The 20,486-nt window shown below is 43.7% G+C and overlaps 2 protein-coding genes across 5 annotated transcripts in view; one reads left to right on the top strand and one right to left on the bottom strand.

Moving 5' to 3' along the window:
- The window catches only part of CDC123 (cell division cycle 123), a 99,900-nt gene extending 86,582 nt beyond the window's left edge, over nt 1–13,318 (bottom strand). The window contains exons 1-3 of one of the 2 annotated variants that reach the window (XM_040343395.1): nt 13,131–13,318; nt 8,687–8,758; nt 7,519–7,582 (exon numbers count right to left, since the gene is read on the bottom strand). In XM_040343395.1, coding sequence (XP_040199329.1) covers nt 7,519–7,582; nt 8,687–8,758; nt 13,131–13,204 — 210 coding nt within the window. In that variant the 5' untranslated portion in view covers nt 13,205–13,318. The remainder of the gene's footprint in view (nt 1–7,518; nt 7,583–8,686; nt 8,759–13,130) is intronic. The other variant, XM_040343396.1, reaches the window with a different exon arrangement.
- A 282-nt stretch (nt 13,319–13,600) lies between these two features.
- Nucleotides 13,601–20,486, top strand: part of NUDT5 (nudix hydrolase 5) — a 34,669-nt gene continuing 27,783 nt past the window's right edge. The window contains exon 1 of one of the 3 annotated variants that reach the window (XM_040343400.1): nt 13,601–13,623. The gene's annotated coding sequence lies outside the window, so the exon portion shown is untranslated. Of the gene's footprint in view, nt 13,700–18,475; nt 18,581–20,486 lie in introns of those variants that run through there. The other 2 variants (XM_040343398.1, XM_040343401.1) reach the window with 2 other exon arrangements.

Here is a 20,486-nt window from a genome sequence, read left to right as displayed (position 1 = left end):
GGAGGTCACATATTACTGGGGAAAAAAGATTGAATCATCCTGTCTCTGTCATAGACATAGTGATTCCTTGCCAATGCAGAGCATACCCAGGCCTGTCCCCCTGTGCACCCCCTGTAGGGAACCTGCTAAGAACCAAGTTCCGCAAGCTCCCCCAATACTTACCTGCTCCATGCCGCAGGACTTTTGCACAGCAAGAGGTCCAATCTTCCCCCATCTCCGTGGGTGGCGTCTAGACCTTCAGGCCCTGGGTTCCTATGAAGGAGCCACTGTCCTGGGCCCATATAGCACCCTGGCAACAGAAACATTAGGCCCCCAAAGGTTTCTAAGTTCTGGGCCCAGGGTCCAGCTCTCTGAACAGAAAGCATTATGGGCTATACCCCAATGGTTTGGGGTCCGGTTGCTGACCACTTTAGCACTGAGGCCTTTGGAAAGAACCGGTTAGCCCACCTTAATCCCAAGGATGTGGAGGTAAGCTAAACCATGACCAACACCTAAGACACTGGCGAAAAAACTGAGGTACTCCTCCTATGGGAGGGGGTTATATAGGGAGGGGCACTTCCTGTTTGAGATTGCCAGTGTCCATCACCTGAAGGTACTCCATATAACCCACATAGTAATGAATATGCCGCTCTGTGTCCCGTGATGTACGAGAAAGAAAGGTTCATTGAAATGCACAGTTCTGTTAATACAACAAATTGACCAGCTGATTAAACAGATGATCACATTAATGAGCTGCAGTGCTGTCACTATTCAATCAGTCTTCAACAAGCTGCATTGCTTTATTTGTACTAAAGTAAGGTAAATGGTGATGCCCTGAGCTGGTGCGCTTTTGGCACACGGTTATAAAAAAAGTTTAAATATGGTTTTAACCCCCTCAACAACAATACCCTGCTTACATGTTCTTTGGATTCATTTGACTCATCAGAGCTAGATATAGAAACACTACATTAGTCCTTTCTAGGGCACTACTCACTGCACATAGAATGGTAGTCCTTAGATGGAGCTCCAATGCTCCACCTTCTGTTGAGCCCTGAGTAAAATGAGCTTTATAAACTGTCTGTGTTTGAAAAAGTAACCTATGCACAAAGAGAGGCCCTCCATTAGATATTACTGTACGATTTGGAGTTGTGGGCTGGATTATTGTATTGATCTATTTATCCTGCCTGCTGAATGCCTTTCCTTCACTGGCGGCATAGATTAAAGGGGTTGTAAAGGAATATTTTTTTCGCTAAATAGCTTCCTTTACCTTAGTGCAGTCCACCTTCACTTACCTCATCCTTCCATTTTGCTTTTAAATGTCCTTATTTCTTCTGAGAAATCCTCACTTCCTGTTCTTCTGTCTGCAACTCACCACTAAATGCGAGGCTTTCTTCCTGGTGTGGAGAAAGCCTCTTGAGGGGGCGAGCAGGCAAGTCAGGACACCCTCTACTTTGCAGATAGAGAAAGGAGCTGTGTGTTAGTGGGCGTCATGACACTCCTGCTCGCCCCCTCCAGAGGCTTTCTCCACACCAGGAAGAACGCCTCGCATTACGGTGGCGAGTTACAGACAGAAGAACAGGAAGTGAGGATTTCTCAGATGAAATAAGGACATTTAAAAGTAAAATGGAAGGATGAGGTAAGTGAAGGAGGACTGCACTAAGGTAAAGGAAGCTATTTAGGGAAAAACATTTTTTCCTTTACAACCCCTTTAATGCCTCCCATGCTTGCTTACTGTAGTGTATTCTATATGGCCCGTTTCACACGGGCTTCAGCTTGTATAGGGGCAGTGTGAACAGCAAGCTTTGTTAAAGCTTTTAACCACTTTAGCCCCGGGCCTGTTTTTCAGAGTCGGTGTTTACGAGACAAAACCATTTTTTTTTGCTAGAAAATTACTTAAAACCCCCAAACATTATATATTTTTTTTTCTAACACCATAGAGAATAAAATGACAGTCATTGCAATACTTTTTGTCACACCGTATTTGCGCAGCGGTCTTACAAGCGCATTTTTTTTGGAAAAAATTCACTTTTTTAAATTAAAAAATAAGACAACAATAAATTTGGCCCAATTTTTTTATATATTGTGAAAGATAATGTTACGCCGAGTAAAATGATACCCAACATGTCACGCTTAAAAATTGCGCCCGCTCGTGGCATGGCGTCAAACGTTTTCCCTTAAAAATCTTGATAGGCGACGTTTAAAAAATTCTACAGGTTGCATTTTTTGAGTTAGAGTAGGCCTAAGGCTAAAATTATTGCTCTCGCTCTAACGATCGCGGCGATACCTCACTTGTGTGGTTTGAATACCGTTTTCATATGTCGGCGCTACTCGCGTATGCGTTCGCTTCTACGCGCGAGCTCATCGTGACGGGGCGCTTTAAAAAAATTTTTTTTTTGCTTTTCACATTTATTTTTATTTATTTTAGAATTTTTAACACTGAAAAAAAAAAAAAAAAATCATCACTTTTATTCCTATTACAAGGAATGTAAACATCCCTTGTAATAGAAAAAAGCATGACAGGTCCTCTTAAATATGAGATCTGGGGTCAAAAAGACCTCAGATCTCATATTTGGGCTTAAATGCAAAAAAAAATAAAACATTTGGAAATGTCATTTTTTCAAATGACAAAAAAAAAAAAATGTTTCTTTAAGACGCTGGGCGGGACTGACGTTTTGACGTCACTTCCGCCCAGCAGAGCTATGGGGATGGGCGAAGGAGATTTTTCCTTCAGTCTCGTCCCCGCTCAGCTGCCAGATGGTCGCGATCTCCTCCGCCGCTACCGGAGGGCGCGGGAGAGCGGCGGGAGCCCTCTCCCGCCACCGATAACGGTGATCTCGCGGCGAATCCGCTGCGGAGACAGCCATTATCGTTAACACGGGCGCCCACAGAAGAGATGAATATCTCGATTGTGGCAGCAGCTGCTGCCGTTACCCAGATATTCATCTCTAAAGTGAGGACGTATAACGACGGTGGGCGGTCGGCAAGTAGTTAAAGCGGTGGTTCCCCCTAAAACAAATTTCTAACAATACATTCGTAAGACCCGTTACACTGCGGGTAGGCTGGCTTTTGTTTTGTTTTTTTAGTACATACCTCGATATCGGCGTTTCGTCCCTTGGCGGTGGGCGTTCCTAGTTGATTGACGTTCCTCCGACGGGCACATACTGCGCGTCACGACTTTCCGACAGAAGCCGAACGTCATTGCGCAGGCGCCGTATAGAGTCGGCTCTATACGGCGCCTGCGCAGCGACGTTCGACTTCTTTCGGAAAGTCGTGACGTCACGTATGTGCCCGTCGGAGGAACGTCAATCAACTAGGAACGCCCACCGCCAAGGGACGAAACGCCGAGATCGAGGTATGTACTAAAAAAACAAAACAAAAGCCAGCCTACCCGCAGTGTAACGGGTCTTACGAATGTATTGTTAGAAATTTGTTTTAGGGGGAACCACCCCTTTAAAGTAGCATTCAGCTTCAATTTGTAAATGTTGAACACAAATCCTAAAAATACTGTAGCTGCTGATTTATAATATTGGGGCCCTTACCTGTCCGGGGAGCCCGCAACGTCAGCACCTCAGCCGATCTTCGGATCGACTCCCGGGTGCTGCCGCTGATGTTCCTGGTAAAGGGAAACTGGTAGTGAAGCCTTTCCGCTTCACAGCACGTTCCCTACTGTGCATGCGTGAAGCGCACTGCGCTTTCTAATTGGAGGAAGGAGGAAGGGGGCCGAACTTCTGGGAGATCCGTCTCTGGAAGTGGGGAAGACGTGCCCTGTCTCTGGAAGTAGGGAAGGGGACCTGTCAAAAACAGGTCCCTCGCCCCCCCCCCCTCCTTCCTCCAACTGGGCCATGGGGAGGGAGGGGGTGGGGGGGGGGGAGCGTATAAGCGAGTTCCACTTTTGGATGGAACTTTGCTTTAAGTGTATGTAAACTTCAACAATAAAATGTCTCTTATTTTACTCCTTATGGTCTATTAAACATACAGTGCATCCAGAAAGTGTTCACATCGCTTTACTTTTTCAACATTTAGTTATTTTACAGTCTTATTCCAAAATGAATCAAATGCATTACTTTCCTCAAAATCCTAAAAACAATATCCCATAATGATATATGTGAAAGAAGTTTGTTTGAAATCTTTGCAAACTTACAAAAAAAAAAAATCACATGTACCAAGTATAAGCATTTACAGCCTTTGCTTAACTACTTGCCGACCAGCCGCCGCAGTTATACGACGGCAGGTCGGCTGCGCGAGATCACGTAGCTATACGTCACCTCGCTAGGCAGCCAATAGGGGCGAGCGCCCCCCGCTCGCCCCTGGTCCCGATGCGCGTGCCCGGCGGGCGCGATCACCGCCAGGCACCCCCGATTGCTTGTTACAGAGCGAGAACAGGGAGCTGTGTGTGTAAACACACAGCTCCCGGTCCTGTCAGGGGGAGAAATGACTGTTCGCTGTTCATACAATGTATGAACAGCGATCTGTCATTTCCCCAAGTCAGTCCCACCCCCCCTTCAGTTAGAACACACCTAGGGAACATAATTAACCCCTTCCTCGCCCCCTAGTGTTAACCCCTTCCCTGCCAGTGGCATTTTTATAGTAATCAATGCATTTTTATAGCACTGATCGCTATAAAAATGCCAATGGTCCCAAAAATGTGTCAAAAGTGTCCGAAGTGTCTGCCATAAGGTCGCAGTACCGATAAAAAAATCGCTGATCGCCGCCATTACTAGTAAAAAAAAAAAATATTAATAAAAATGCCATAAAACTATGCCCTATTTTGTAGACGCCTATAACTTTTGCGCAAACCAATCAATAAACGGTTATTGCGATTTTTTAAACTGAGGAAAAAAATTGTGTTTTTTATATATTTTTGGGGGATATTTATTACAGCAAAAAGTAAAAAATATTCATTTTTTTTTTCAAAATTGTCGCTCTATTTTTGTTTCTAACGCAAAAAAAATAAAAACCGCAGAGGTGATCAAATACCACCAAAAGAAACCTCCATTTGTGGGAAAAAAAGGACGCCAATTTTTTTGGGGAGCCACGTCGCAGGACAGCGCAATTGTCAGTTAAAGCAACGCATGGCCGACTCGCAAAAAAGTGGCCCGGTCATTGACCAGCAATATGGTCCGGGGCTGAAGTGGTTAATACTTTGTTGAAGCACCTTTGGCACCAATTACAGTCTCAAGTCTTTTTGAGTATGATGCTACAAGCTTGGCACATTCTCCCATTCTTCTTTGCGTGACCTCTCAAGCTCCATCAAGTTTGATGGGGAGCTTTGGTGTACATATGTACATATGCAGATCTCTCCAGAGATGTTCAATCGGGTTCAAGTCTGAGCTCTGGCTGGGCCACTCAAGGACATTCACAGAGTTGTCCCATAGCCACTCCTTTGTAATCTTGGTTTGTGCTTAGGGTCCTTGTTCCTGTCGCTGAAAAAAAAAAAAACAGCATGATGCTGCCACCACCATGCTTCACTGTAGGGATGGCATTGGCCAGGTTACATCGGTGCCTGGTTTACTCCAGACATGATGCTTGCCATTCAGGCCAAAAGAGTTCAATCTTTGTTTCATCAGACCAGAGAATTTTATTTCTCATGGTCTGGGGGTCCTTCAGGTGCCTTTTAGCAAACTCCAGGCAAGCTATTATGAGCCTTTTACTGAAGAGTGGCTTTTGTCTGGCCACTCTACCATACAGGCTTGATTGGTGGAGTACTGCAGAGATGGTTGTTCTTCTGGAAGGTTCTCTTGCCACAGAGAAACGCTGGAGCTCTGTCAGAGTAACCATCTGGTTCTTGTCACCTCCCCGACTAATGTCCTTCTTCCCAATCGTTCAGTTGGGCCGGGTGGCCTGCTCTAGGAAGAGTCCTGGTGGTTCCAAACTTCTTCCAGTTACAGGCGATTGGGACCACTGTACTCTTTGGGACCTTTAATGCTGCAGAAACGTTTTTGTACCCTTCCCCAGATCTGTGCCTAGATACAATCATGTCTCGGAGGTCTACAGACAATTCCTTGGACTTTACGGCTTGATTTGTGCTCTGACATGCACTGTCAACAGGGAGATATTATATAGACAGGTGTGTGCCTTTCCAAATCATTTCCTATCAGCTGAATTTACCACAGATGGACTCCAATCAAGTTGTAAAAACATCTCAAGGATGATCCGTGGAAACAGAATGTGTCTGAGCTCAATTTTGAGTGTCATGGCAAAGGCTGTGAATACTTATGTACATGTAATTTTTTTATTTTTAATAAATTTGCAAAGATTTCAAACAAACTTCTTTCACATTGTCATTATGGGGTATTGTTTGTAGAATTTTTAGGAAAATAATTTAATCCATTTTGGAAGGCTGTAACATAACAAAATGTGGAAAAAGTGAAGCACTGTAAATAATTTCCAGATGCACTGTACTATTGAAAATACTGTGTTTTATCATTCAGACAAATGCGCAGAAATACCTGCTGATCCTGCCAGAAATCTAGTGATCCGATCATTTCCTGTGCACTCTGCCTGTGCTGCATTTTTGTCAGTAATGTTCCTATTTCTCCCTATAAACTACAGAATCCTTGCCCCCTATGTTATGAAGAGGAGTAAAGAAGGAGGTATCCCTGAGACAAAACGTGTGTCAGGACTACAGGAGACCGTATTACTTCTTTATAGATAAAGTATGGCCAGTGAGCATCTCCACCCTAGGACACTAAATGTAATAATCGAAGGATCAACAGGTGACATAAGGAAAAAAAAAAAATATTTAAAAAAGTGAACTAATGCAGCCATCATATCACAGGGCTGGTAAGCTGCAATATTTTACACGTTTATGTTTATATTTACATACACGCTAAAGCCCAATATTAAAAACTACCAAACTAAATTTGGGATAATAAAACCACAGGTATGTTAAAGGGTCACTAAAGGAAAACATTTATTTTTGCTGAAATGACTGTTTACAGGGTATAGAGACATAAAAGTTAACTGATTCCTTTTAAAAATGATTAAAAATAGATAAAAATCAATCCTATAATGTGCCTGCAGGTTAGTTTCACTTTTAAACTGGTTTCATGTTCCTCTGAACTAGAGAGACACACAGAACAAAAACAAACAAATCCAGGGCAGTGTTTTGTTTTTAAAATGAATCTGATTGGCTCTGTTAAGTTTTAGACACACAGTAATGACAACTTAGACCAACAGTGAAAAGCTCCCAGTACGGTCGTTATAAGGAAACAGGCAACCAGGAAGTGTGGAGATCACAGCAGAATTACAGCTACTTCAAAGCAAAAACGAATAATAAGGACATGAAACCAGTACTGCAGTAAGATAAAGGAAGCTATTTAGCTAAAAAAAAAAAAAAAAATCCTTTAGTGACCCTTTAATGCTTGATCTGTAATCTTTTACTACAGTGATCTGTATCTACAACCTTAATTTGTGCCCGTTATCGACACCCACTTCCTCTGAGATAGCACTATGCTATATTTCTAACATCTGAATAATGATTTACATAATGCAGTGACTGTAGCATTGACTGTTATCAGCGTAAAAACAAAACACTACCTGTACCTCTTCTTCCTCATCGTTACTGTTAGAATCTGGGTGGGAACACCCAGCAGAATCCTCCCTAGAAACAGAAAAACAATAGACCTTTATGACATCACTGAGTAGCAGTAACAAACAAATAAGAATACAGGGTGGAGCAATGTAAATTGTTTTAATGCCCTGATGGTCAACTATTAAAGTGTCTGGGTTATAGCAAATATAAAGTCCAACATACAGAACCAGTTATCCAAATGCCATATATTCCAGTATATAAAGTCAGATCATTATTTTATTTTTGCTCTTTAAATAGAGGGAAATTACTTAAATGTTACATTGTTTCAGCTTGGAGCAATGTAAGTATACATGAGCCATGCCTGGCCTATCTCAGTGGAAGGTGAAAAAATCACTGTGGTAGGCATTGCCACTACAGTGATTGCTGCAGATTTTCAGGACACAGGAAGCTGCTTGCTCGCCACAATAAACTGACCTCATTTGCAGACCAACATTCATCCATTTCATCTAAAATAACTAAATGATACAATGGGGGGGTTATTTACGAAAGGCAAATCCACTTTACACTACAGGTGCAAACTACAAGTGCACTTGAAATTGCACTTGGAAGTACAGTCGCTGTAGATCCGAGGGGGACATGCAAGGAAAATAAAGCTAGACCATGATTGGATGATAAAAAATCGGCAGAGGTTCCCCTCATTTCAGATCTACCCCTCAGATTTTCAGTGCTATTGTACTTGTAGTGCAAAGTGGATTTGCCTTTCGTAAATAACCCCCAATGTTTCTTTTTATCTCAGCTTTGAGCAATGTTGCGATTGGCTGGCTGCCCTTTTCTTTATTTTTATTTTTTTGACAGCTCTGAGCAGAGAATGGCTCTGCACTTTGCATGAATCATGTAAATGCTGAATTAAGATCGTGAGGGGGGTGAATCGAGAACACAATTTTAACGATTAATCATGCAGCTCAAATATCTACCCAACAAGGTAGATGCAGTAAAAAAAAAGAAAAAAAGAAAACTAGCAAGGGATTTACCCTCTTTCCTGCTCTATCAAAAATACAAATGTAATTTACAGATACCCTTTAAAACATACACAAGAATACCAAACGCAATGACAAGAAGAAACACACATAATTGCAAATACGGTAACTGTGGGAATAATAAAATATGTGGTACCTTCCAGAAACAACAAGGGTTCCATCGTCTAGTAAATAGTCTTTCACATTTTCTGGCAGTGGGATTATAACACTAAACAAGAGAGATAAATGTGAAATATGAGGATGCAATAAGAAATCTAATAAAAAAACTCATGTACAACAAGAGAAATAATATGCTACTAACAACCATGAAAAGAAGAAAAACATGTTTGGGCACATTAAAGGAAAAGTTCACCTTTTGAGCATGCAACACGTTACACCCATATTGAGAATGTAATGTGTAACATGATCCAGGTCTGCCACCTTAGGCTCCTTTCACACATGCGGACCGTATGTCTGCTTTTTTATCCATCTGTTTACGGATGAAAAAGGGACATACATTGATACCTATGAGATAGCGGGTGTCAGCGGATTAACATCTGCTGACACACGATCTCATCAGTGTCCGCAATCCTCCGATTCTGCAGACGGAGGAAAATCCTATTTTTCCATCTGTCTGCAGAGTGAACACGGACAGACGGTCCGTGTTCATCCGATCCCCCCATAGGAGAGAGCCCTGTTATTCGCCAGCTCAGCGGAGCGATCCCCTCTGAGCAAGCGGAGGTTCACTGGGCGGATCATCACGGATCCGTCCCGTGTGAAAGGGCCCTTAACTAGCAAGGCCTTAATAAGAGCTGTGATAAAGAAAACTTACAAAAATATAATGAAACAAATGTAACTGTAAAAATATAAAATTAGCCTACCTTAAAAATGGACAATAGGGCGGTGGACATTGTCAGTAGTTTTTTATTTGTATTATTTTACTTATTAGAATTTTATTTTTAATTATTTTTTTTTAATTTTTTTAGCAGTCCTCTTAGGGATGCATAGCTATATTAAAGTCACACGCCCTGGCCTTACAAAAGAAAAGGCACATCAAATTAATGCATTATAAGCTACATGTGGCCATCTCGCTCTTTTCTCTGCAATCAGTGGTTTATGGATTACAAAAATACACCTCAGCTGATCTCCAGTTCTTAAACTACAATAGTGCACATAACTGTACAGGGGAAAAAAATAAAAAAACAGGAAATCCTCTGGGATTTATTATTGTAAATAGATATTTTACTATAAATGTTAAAAGAGAAGCATTGTATTTTTTTTTTTTTTTTTTTTTAGAGAATCATACTTTCCTAGGTGGATGCAGCATCGGTCCGATGCGGCATCTGGCTTTAACATAGAACCGAGCGATCGAACACCACAGATAGCTCTTTGCTCACTAAGCTATGAGAACTAAGCTAAGGACTGTCAGTCACCAGCTCCCTGCTCTGCCCCCCCCCCCCACGCTCACTGGAGCGCTGGGCTGTGGAGGGGATGGGAGCGGCCGACTCAAGCTCTTAGTGGCTCGCTGAGAAGCTGAGCCGGTTGCTGGTCCAGGGATCTGGGCGGATCCTGGTCATATGGTCACGATTTCTCAAGCCTGGACCGGCTCTGTGACATCAGCAGACTTTACGAGTATAATTTACACGCTTGTGACCTTGTGATCCACAGGAGACGTACAACCAAATAAGCATTAGCTGTACTTCTCCTTTAAGTTCTGAAGTGCGAAGTTATTATACATGTACTACCTTATCAGTTGTTTCTTGCCTCACTCAAAGTCCCAAGTCCTTTCTATATCCCTTTGATTTAGGGATGGAGGCACACATTATAATTTATTGTGTGCTTCATGTAAAGTCCCAAAGCAATTCCTATCCCTTTGAGTTTAGTAGTGTACTTATGTATAGGAAAAGTTAAACGCTTATGTTCCTGCAAACCTCTATACATTCTATCCTGGACTAATGCTGCATACACACCATCACTTTATGTGATGAAAAAAAACGTAATTTTCTGTGAAGTAAAAAACAACATTTTTGAAACTTCAATTTTCAAAGACGAAGTTGCCTACACACCATCGTTTTTTCACAATGCTCTAGCAAAGCGAGGTTACGTTCACCACTTTTTTCCATTGAAGCTCGCTTCATAACTAGCTTCTGGGCATGCGCGGGTGTAAAAACGTTGTTTTAAACGTTGTTTTTTGCTACACACGGTCAATTTCTGTGAAGTAAAAAAACGACGTTTTGAAAAACGACACATAAAATTAAAGCATGCTTCAATTTTTTTTTGTAGTTTTTCACAAGACATAAAACGACGTTTTCCCCCACACACGGTCATTTAAAGTGACGTTTTTAAAAACGTCGTTTTTTTTCATCACATAAAGTGATGGTGTGTACGTGGCATTACAGGAATGGCTGTGAATCCTCAATCTGCACAAATGTGTGAATCGCTTTTAAAGCTTATCAGTCTCTTCTACCAGAGGAACCTAGCTGCACCGACTCCACATGCATCTTTCTGTTCTGAATCAGATCCTCCATACCCCTCCTCGATCGCTCCTGCCCATTGAAGTCAATGGGGCACCGTGGCTATACCGCCGGCAATGTACCTCTGAAGAGGCGCTTTTTAGCCCTTTCTCGGCCGCTAGCGGGGGGTAAAACCACCACTGGGCGGTAAAAAGCGCAGCTAAAAATAGCGGTGTTATAACGCTGACGCTGCTCCCTCCCCAGTGTGAAAGGGTCCTAACTCACACATACACATGCTAGGGGCAATTTAGATTACCTGGAACTTCAAATCCCTGGACTCCTACACTGGCACTGACAGTTCATCACCCACATACTGTAAGAGTACAATCGGATCAGGGGGAGGGTAAAGTGTTTGTTTACCATTTTAGAAAAAAGAAAAGTGAACTAACCCTTTAAACGCTCCTTACGCAGACACAAATCAAATGTGTTTATAAAGCCTAACCCATGCCCTTTGTTAACAGAGTGGAGAAGAGTTACTGATCAAATGCACATATATTCGCCAGCACATCACGGAAGCACGCCAGCACATCTTTATGCGCTGGCGTGTGATGACATTGCTGTCACATTTTTATCTTGGTCTGCGACTGGGGAGATTTGAACCCAGGACAAGAAATACAGTGATCAGCTGCCAGCGGGACAGCAATTAAAATATCATCGGTAGTGCTAACCCTCCCCCACTCTTCAAAAACAAACTCTGTCTGAGATTTTTACTGTGATCGTCTGTCCTCACAGGAAGTAATAGGAAATCTCCTAGATTTGGGCACAGACAGCAATAACAGCGCTAACCATTCCCCTCTTTATCCAAACTAGAACAAAGAGATCAGCTTCACTAAAGACATCCAGGCTGCATGACAAGACACAGAAACCCAGCTCTGCACATGGGACATTCCTATTAAAACAGTTCTAAAAAATTTAAAGTCAGCAGGTAGAAATACTGCAGCTGCTGACTTTTAATATAAGGACACTTATCTGTCCAGGTATCACGCGATGTCGGCACCCTGAGCCGATTCGTCAGTAGGATTTGGGTGCAGGCGTCGGCATCTTCACTAAAGGAAACCTAATGCCTCGTACGCGTGACCGGTTTTCCCGGCAGGAAAACTATCATGAGAGCTTTTGTCTGGGAATCCCGGACGTGTGTATGCTCCATCGCAGTTTTCCTGACAGGAAAACTGCAGGGAAGAAATAAAAGAACTTATTTTTTCCTGCCGGGCTTCCCGGCTGACTTTTTTCCATCGGGAAAACCGGTCGTGTGTATGCTTTCCCGAGGGGGGGGGGGGGAACGCGCATGCTCAGAATCAAGTATGAGACGGGAGCGCCCGTTCTGGTTAAACTAGCATTGGTAATGGAGATAGCACATTCGTCACGCTGTAACAGACTGAAAAGCACAAAGACTGAAAAGCGTGAATCGTCTCTCACCAAACTTTTACTAACACAAGGATCAGCAAAAGCAGCCCAAAGGGTGGCGCCGTTTGAATGGAACTTCCCCTTTATAGTCCCGTTGTACGTTGTGTACGTCAACGCGCTTTGGACGGGCGGTATTTGGCCAGAACGTGTGTATGCAAGGCAGGCTTGAGAAGAATCCCGTCAAGAAAAACGTTGTTTTTTTTCTTGTCGAGGCATTACAGGTTGACAGCCCGTTTCCTGACGCAATGCACTTTCTGAATAGTCCCACTGTCTTCTGGGACATGCGAGTCTCCCAGAAGGCAGGGGGGATTTCATAGATCACTGTGCGTTTTGAAAGGTATCCCGCTCCCCCCAAAAATGTCCCAAATGTGGAGGGGGAGGAGGGTGCGAACAAGCAGAGCATCCCCTTTTCGGTGGAGTTCCACTTTAAGTCCAACCTCCCAACTTCCTGTGATGAGATGACACCTCTTCTTTTACTGCACTAAAATGCCATGTAGTGTTGTCAGCTCTGCTTTACTAAAGAACATTTCCCCCTCTCTTATTTCCATAACATAATACTGGTCTAGATATGACTGAAGGAGGAGGGGGGTAGTGAAAGTGAGCAGTGGGTTATATTGCACTCCACCTCCTAAATAAAAGCAATGCTCCTTCTCCTCCAGGCTGAACCACGAACCATCTCCTCACCTCCTAATACTGAGCCGCTTAAACCTGGGATACCACACAGAAAACTGGCAGTTCACCACTTGCTCCTTCTTCATGCTGGAAACACCGGGACCGGAAGTGTGCCCTCCCTAAAACCTTCCCTACAGAACATCGCTTAGAATTAAAGGTCCCCTATGTGGTAAAACACACCGAGGCTAACAGAACGTGCACAAGTCGTTTTAATTAGCCCACACAGAGCTGCTAATCTTTGAACATCACGTCCCTACATTTCTAATGAATGGCACACACAGACTTTCAGTCATTCTCACACATTCCGCTTGTTCTAAACCTTTCCAGCCCTGACAGGGTTAAAAAATGAGGCATTTGCGAGTCACGCCTCGTTTACATGTCATTTCACAGTCCTGTACAGAAGACTATTGGCTGAGTTCTCTTCGAAACGAGGCTTGGCTCTCTCAGAGGTTCCGCGCTGATTGGCGAAGGGGCGGGTATTGTGGTGACGGGGTGTGGCCTGTAGGTAGGCGTGTTGTAGCGCTTGCATGTGTCCTCTGATCGCTTGACTTGTGTATCGTTGTGCTGTTCTCGCTGTACAGGTAGGCCAGGAGGGGGGCGGGCAGTGCCTGGGAGAGGTGCCAGATTTCACCGGTCTGTGTGTGGAAGGCTCGGCTTCCTCTGAGCTGTGCGCTCTCTGTGCCCAACGTGCAGTGCTGGACGTAGTGGAGGTTCGGATTTAGCTAGAATGGGACGTGCCTGGAAAGGAATTTTACTTTCGCTTAGTACAGAATGAGACTAGGAGGATTTACTAAAAGCGGAGAATGGGAACCAATCGGCTTCCAGGTTTTATCGTCAAAGCTTAATTGAACAAGCTGAAGTTAGAAGCTGATTGGCTACCATGTGCAGCTGCACCAGATGTTGCACTCTTCAGTTTAACAACTTCACCCCCGGAAGGTTTTACCCCCCTTAATGACCAGACCATATTTTGCGATACGGCACTGCATAACTTTATCTGACAATTGCGCCGTCGTGTGACGCTGTACCCAAATAAAATGTAATGTATTTTTTTCCCACAAATAGATCTTTCCTTTGGTGGTATTTGATCACCTGTGGTTTTTATTTTGACCGGCGATGAAAATAAATAAATAATAATAATAATAATAATGTATAATTTTTTATTTATGTTTTCCTTTCTGCTGTAAAACATTCAATAACAAAATGTAAAAGATCAAATTTCTTTATCAATTTAGGTCAATGGGGGGGGGGGTGGAGAGGAAGATCCCAGCCGAGGCAGTGACAGTTTTTCAAATGCAGGGGCCGGGCGTGACGTCATAACGTCACGCCCGGCCTCCGAATGATCATAGAAACTCCGTGGACCATCTGGTCCGCCGGAAATCTCCATCATCTGGTGTTACAATTCATCTTCTCTATCCAGCACTAATAAAAGAGAAGTACGAAGTACGGACCCGACGGGGGGGAGGGGGGGAGTTTGCACAATCCGGGGGCTGCAGCCACTGGGATTGTGTGCAAAACTGACCGGCAGACTCCTGTGATTGGGGGGGGGGGGGGGGGGGAGTTGCATAAAACAAATATTAATAATTTATTAATTTATTTTGCAAAAAAAATTGAAACATCCAAGCACATAAAATCCCACCACCACATATACGCACGTATGAACATAAACGCATGTCCTGGGGGCAACTACATGTGAAAACATTGATTGCAATAGACGTTACATATCGCTGCACACGCTGGAGTAAGAGTAATGATTGTAGCACAAGACCTCCTTTGTAGCACTTAGGCTGCATTCACATCTAGGCGGACGAAATCGTGGCGTTTTGTCGCCGCAAATCGCGGTAGAAATAGCGGCGTTTTGTACCGCGATTTGCGGCGACAAAACGCCGGTATTGTCCGCCTAGATGTGTCCCAAGATGACCACCTCTATGGAGATGATTCCCATCTCCTAGCCGAACGCTCGAAGACGCCTGAAAAAAAGGTCCGGGACCTTTTTTCACGCGGCAGGCGTCCGGCGTGGAGATGTGAACCATCTCCATAGAGGGACATCTGTTTTCAGCCCTCTGGCGGCAGCGGCGTAGCGCTACAGGCGTAAAAACGCCTAGGTGTGAATGCGGTTTTAACTGATGATTCATAGGGGGCTTTTGACACATCGCCTATAGAAAATATAGGGTATTGAAGTCTGTTCCCATTTCACTGGTGCACGCAAATGTAACCCCTTTGTGCCAACTGTACACAAATATGCAGTCTCTCGGCACTTGGTTTTTAGTGCGAAGGGGGAACAGGTTGGCATTATTTGCCCTCAACTGTGTTTACACATAGCTGTGTCGAGAATGCGCGTGCTCCCAGCACAGTTACCGTCGCTTTACCAAAAGTTTTCGGACCACGTGACCGCCAATCACGGTTAAGCCGCTCCCGGCATCATAAACCAGGAGGCGCCGGCACAAAGAGGTTAAGGTTTGATATTTTGGATATCTATTTTCCCAGTGCAACCGCATCTTTTATATTTTACCTTTGTGGTAATATGATTTGACATAAAAAAAAAAAAATTGGAGCTACCAGTATTTTATTCTAGGGTGTCTGCTTTTAAAAAGTATTTAATGCAGGCTTTATGTAATCTTCAGGTCTACATTTATTTTTATGTGTGCAAAAACATCAGAAACCGCTCTGGCAGTGAAACGGTTACAGTGGGTGTAACCAAAGTGACCTTTCTGTCTGCTGCTGCTTCATTCCTCTGCTATCAGCATGAATCACTTCTGACACGTTTTCCTGACACTTGTCAGAAAACATGAATCAGACCGAGACAGAAGTACAGTTAAATCACACTTGTTTAATAATTAAAGTAAATAGAACAAACGTAGTCAAAACATAGCCAAAGTTTGGTAATCGGAATGGATAGTCAGACAAGTCAGGAAGCCAGGAATCAGCGTAGTGAAACAGCAATCAGGATCTGGAGCCAGAAGGAATGTCAGCCAAGCAAGTCTTTCACAGGAATGCAGGAGAGTCTCTGTGATGTTGACCAAGGCGAAGGCAGAGATCATCTGGGCTGGATGGTTTAAGGGCTCTTTCACACGTCGGCTCAGTTTTTTAGATCCGTTTTTTTTTTCATCAGTTGATCCGTCTTTCCATCAGTTTTCCATCCGTTTTTTTTATTTTTTTTTTTTTTTATTTATTTTGGGGGCTTTTTACATATTTTGATGAAAAACGGATGTTAGCGGATCGGATGGTAAACGGATCATCCGCTAACGTCCGTTTTTCGTCCATCCAGTTTTTTTGACGGAAGAAAAATAGGGTTTTCTTCCGTCCTTAACGCAGACGGATGCTAACGGACGTTAGCGGATGCTCATCCGCTAACGGACGCTAGCCCATAGGGAAGCATTGCGGTCCGTTAACGGACGTCCAAAAAACGGACGAACGGAACGGACGTGTGAAAGAGCCCTAAGTAGGCAAGACTGACAAGCAGGATATCCTCAACAGGAAGAGATAGGAGCTGGCTGACAGCTAAACGCGGCCAGCTCAGAGAGGGAGGGGCTAAGCCCAGCCCTAACAACACCAAGAGAAAAATGGTGACAGGGGAGGGACCTCCAGCAGATTGACAGCCTCAGCTCTGTTCCTGTGTCCTGATTGAAAGGGGATGTGTCCCTTCCCTCCAATCAGCTCTCAGAGCTTTCCTCACTGTTGGAACTTCAGCTTTCTTCCCCCTGCTTTTTAGAGCTGAGAGATCCTGTGTAAATTCTGCATTTTGAATGGTTGTAGGAAAGATGGTTGTAAATAGTTATAACTTATGTAGGGAGATTTGTTTCATCTCTGTGTATCACCTGAGGCCAGTCACTTCACTGGGTATATGTGAGGGTTTACATCCAATTTGAGTCAAAGGGCTCATTGGCACTAAGTGCCGTTTCCTGTGTTTTTTCTTCATGGATAAACGCAGGTAACTGCAATGACACATGCAAAATAAGTTTTCTGTGTGTCATGTTTACACCAGAATACCGTGAGCTGTGTGAGATTATGCAACATGTTTGTAATAAGATTGCACCTCTCTGGATGGTACTGCAGGTTAATGCACAGCAAGGTCATTTCACTGTGCTGCTGATCAGTGCCATGAATGAAGGGTCACTTTGTACCCGTCATATAAAGTTCCGTTAAAAAAAAAAAATAGAACGTACGTTATACCACACTGCACCACTCTGCAGCTCAAAATGCTGGTGCCACCATACTAGTTTAGTGTGCTGGCAGCAGCATTTTTTGGACTGTGGGCTAATGTGACCGGGCCCTGAGCCAGAACAGCCTATTCTGTGCCACACTGGTTCTATTTAAAGTAGTGTAAGGGAGGATTTGAATAGAAACAAGAAATGGTAATAAGGGATCGATACCTGTAAGTACTATGAATATCTCCTAAACCTTCACGGCTTAAGAGATATTCACACTTCATGCAGCCAGTGAGGTCACCTGCGCATTTGCTCTATAGGGATGGTATACCCATGCCATCCCTTCAGAGCTCCGTGGCATAATCACGGTGAGGCCAATCAGACGGCTCAAGGATGCAAACCCGAAGGAAGACCGGGTGAAGATAGTAGCGTCTGTCAGAGCTCACAGCGTGGCAGTGCAGGGCTTCATTTTAAAGCGGAGTTCCACCCAAAAGTGGAACTTCCGCTTAATCCACTCCTCGCCCCCTTACATGCCACATTTTGGCATGTAATTTTTTTTGGGGGGGGGGGGGGGGAGTAGGGGCTTCAGGAGGAGTGGGACTTCCTGTCCCACTTCCTCCTTCCGCCGAGGGACTGCTAAGGCGAATAGTCATATCGCCTTTTGGCAGCCCCTCCCTGTAGGCGATCGCCTAGGACACATGACAGGTCCCAGGCGATCGCCTGTCCAATTGGATGGTGCAGCGCCGCTCGCGCATGCACAGTGGGTGCCCGGCCGTGAAGCCGAAAGCTGTCACGGCCGGGTGCCCACATTTAGAATGAAGACGCCGGGTGGAGAGGAGCCCTGGCCGGCGCGTCGCTGGAAAGTGGAGCAGGTGAGTGTATGTTTATTAAAAGCCAGCAGCTACACTTTTTGTAGCTGCTGACTTTTAATAAACATTAAAAATGACTGGAACACCCCTTTAAAGAAAGTATTTCATAATGTGCATGCATACTAGCACATTATGCCTTTTACTTTATTTTTTTAATTGAAACTTTTGCGCGGTTTACTTCCTCTTTTAAAGTAGAAGCCAAAAACGAACTAATGCAAAAATCGCTACACAAACTTTTTCTGCAGCCCGCCTGGTCCAACATGGAGCTGTTGGCAGCGGCTTCTGTGTGTAGGTGGGTACAGGAGAAGCAGCCAACAACGGAAGCCCTATAGTAACTCTATGGGTGTCACGTCCTAGCCATTGTCCGCTGTCTCTTCTATGCAGCATCCGCTGCTGGAGACCAGACCATTTCGGCTGCTGGAGACCAGACCGGATCGGCTGCAGAAAAGTAAGTATGACGATTTTTGCATTACAGGGTTAGATTGAGTCTTGGGATTTAGCTGCCAGTAGATTTGGAGTTAGTTTTAGGCTAAACTTCTACTTTAATGACACCCCAATCTAAAACAAATCCCACTGTGTAGTTAAAAATGTGACATTGTTGTCCTCTTCTATTTTCCCCAAGGAACCACACATGGGCCTCCCATATAATCAATAAAATGCAACAAAATATGATCTAGCACAATACAATAAATACAATTAACCAACTATGTCATAGAACATCACTGCAGATTTCATACAATTCGTCAATTTAAAGGCATAAAAAACCTGCCTATGCAGATAAGGGGCCTCTGTAGATAAAAACAAGTTGCTTTTGGCCAAAGGTAAATAATGCATTTGCTATAGGTGTAGGCCATTTATGTACCTCATGAAGCCTGGCTGGAAAACGTCTAGGAAGCCTAGTGTTACAGCTCATCTTCAGCATCACAGATGGTTTTTGTAAATCTAAAGGAAATCGGACAACAAAAGTTGTATAGTGTATAATGGGGTCTTAGGTCAGCGTTTGAAAGTTCCCTACTGTGATAATGGAGGTGAGCAGTAACGGCTAGGCCTCTCTTAGCAACATCCTAAAAGTTTCCCAGTTAGGCTTCATGAGGTACGTAAATGGCCTACACCTATAGGAAGGGCATTACTTCACTTTAGATAATGTTAGATAAAGCTGTACAGTTTGTTTTATCTACAAATATCACTTGGTGGGCAGTTTTTTTGGTAAAAGTGAACTAACCCTTAAAGGGGTTGTAAAGGAATTTTTTTTTTAATTTCATAATAAGCCAGGGTTTGACAAATTTGCTTGGAATCTAGGAGCCAGCTAAAAAAGTTAGGAGCCAGAAAACGCACCTTGTCCCGACAAGCTTTCGCGCAGAAGCGAACACATACATGAGCAGCGCCCGCATATGTAAACTGTGTTCAAACCACACATGTGAGGTATCGCCGCGATTGGTAGAGCGAGAGCGATAATTCTAGCCCTAGACCTCCTCTGTAACTCAAAACATGCAACCTGTAGATTTTTTTTAAACGTCGCCTATGAAGATTTTAAAGGGTAAAAGTTTGTCGGCATTCCACGAGCGGACGCAATTTTGAAGCGTGACATGTTGGGTATGAATTTACTCGGCGTAACATTATCTTTCATAATATTAAAAAAAATGGGGATAACTTTACTGTTGTCTTATTTTTTAATTAAAAAAAGTTTTTTTTTTTCCCAAAAAAGTGCGCTTGTAAGACCGCTGCGCAAATACGGCGTGACAGAAAGTGTTGCAACGATCGCCATTTTATTCTCTAGGGCAGGGATATGCAATTAGCGGACCTCCAGCTGTTGCAAAACTACAAGTCCCATCATGCTTCTGTCTCTGGGAGTCATGCTTGAGTCTTGCTATGCCTCATGGGATTTGTAGTTCTGCAACAGCTGGAGGTCCGCTAATTGCATATCCCTGCTCTAGGGTGTAAGGATAAAAAGTATATATAATGTTTGGGGGTTCTAATTAAAGGGATGAAGATGGCAGTGAAATAGTGAAAAATGACATTAGAATTGCTGTTTAACTTGTAATGCTTAACTTGTAATACCAACGGCCACCACCACATGGCGCCAGCTCACACAAGGAAGAGCTGGGGACTTCACAAAAAAAAAAAAAAATGTTTTGCCCACCTTCCAAGCTAAGTCGCCGGGATGCTATTTCTAGTCGCCCTGGCGACCAGGATTTGTCGAGCCCTGTAATAAGCAACCTTTACCTGCAGACATTCCTCTTTTCACTTCCTCATTGTTCGTTTTTGCTCAGAAGTTGCTCTATTTCTTCTCTGTTCTGTTCACTTGTCTGATTGTTACTGACCACCGTGAAGGGAGGCTTTACTGCGGTGGTCAG

Source organism: Rana temporaria, chromosome 3, assembly GCF_905171775.1.
Source record: "Rana temporaria chromosome 3, aRanTem1.1, whole genome shotgun sequence".
Lineage (NCBI taxonomy): Eukaryota > Metazoa > Chordata > Amphibia > Anura > Ranidae > Rana > Rana temporaria.
This window is presented reverse-complemented; position numbering and strand designations above follow the sequence as displayed.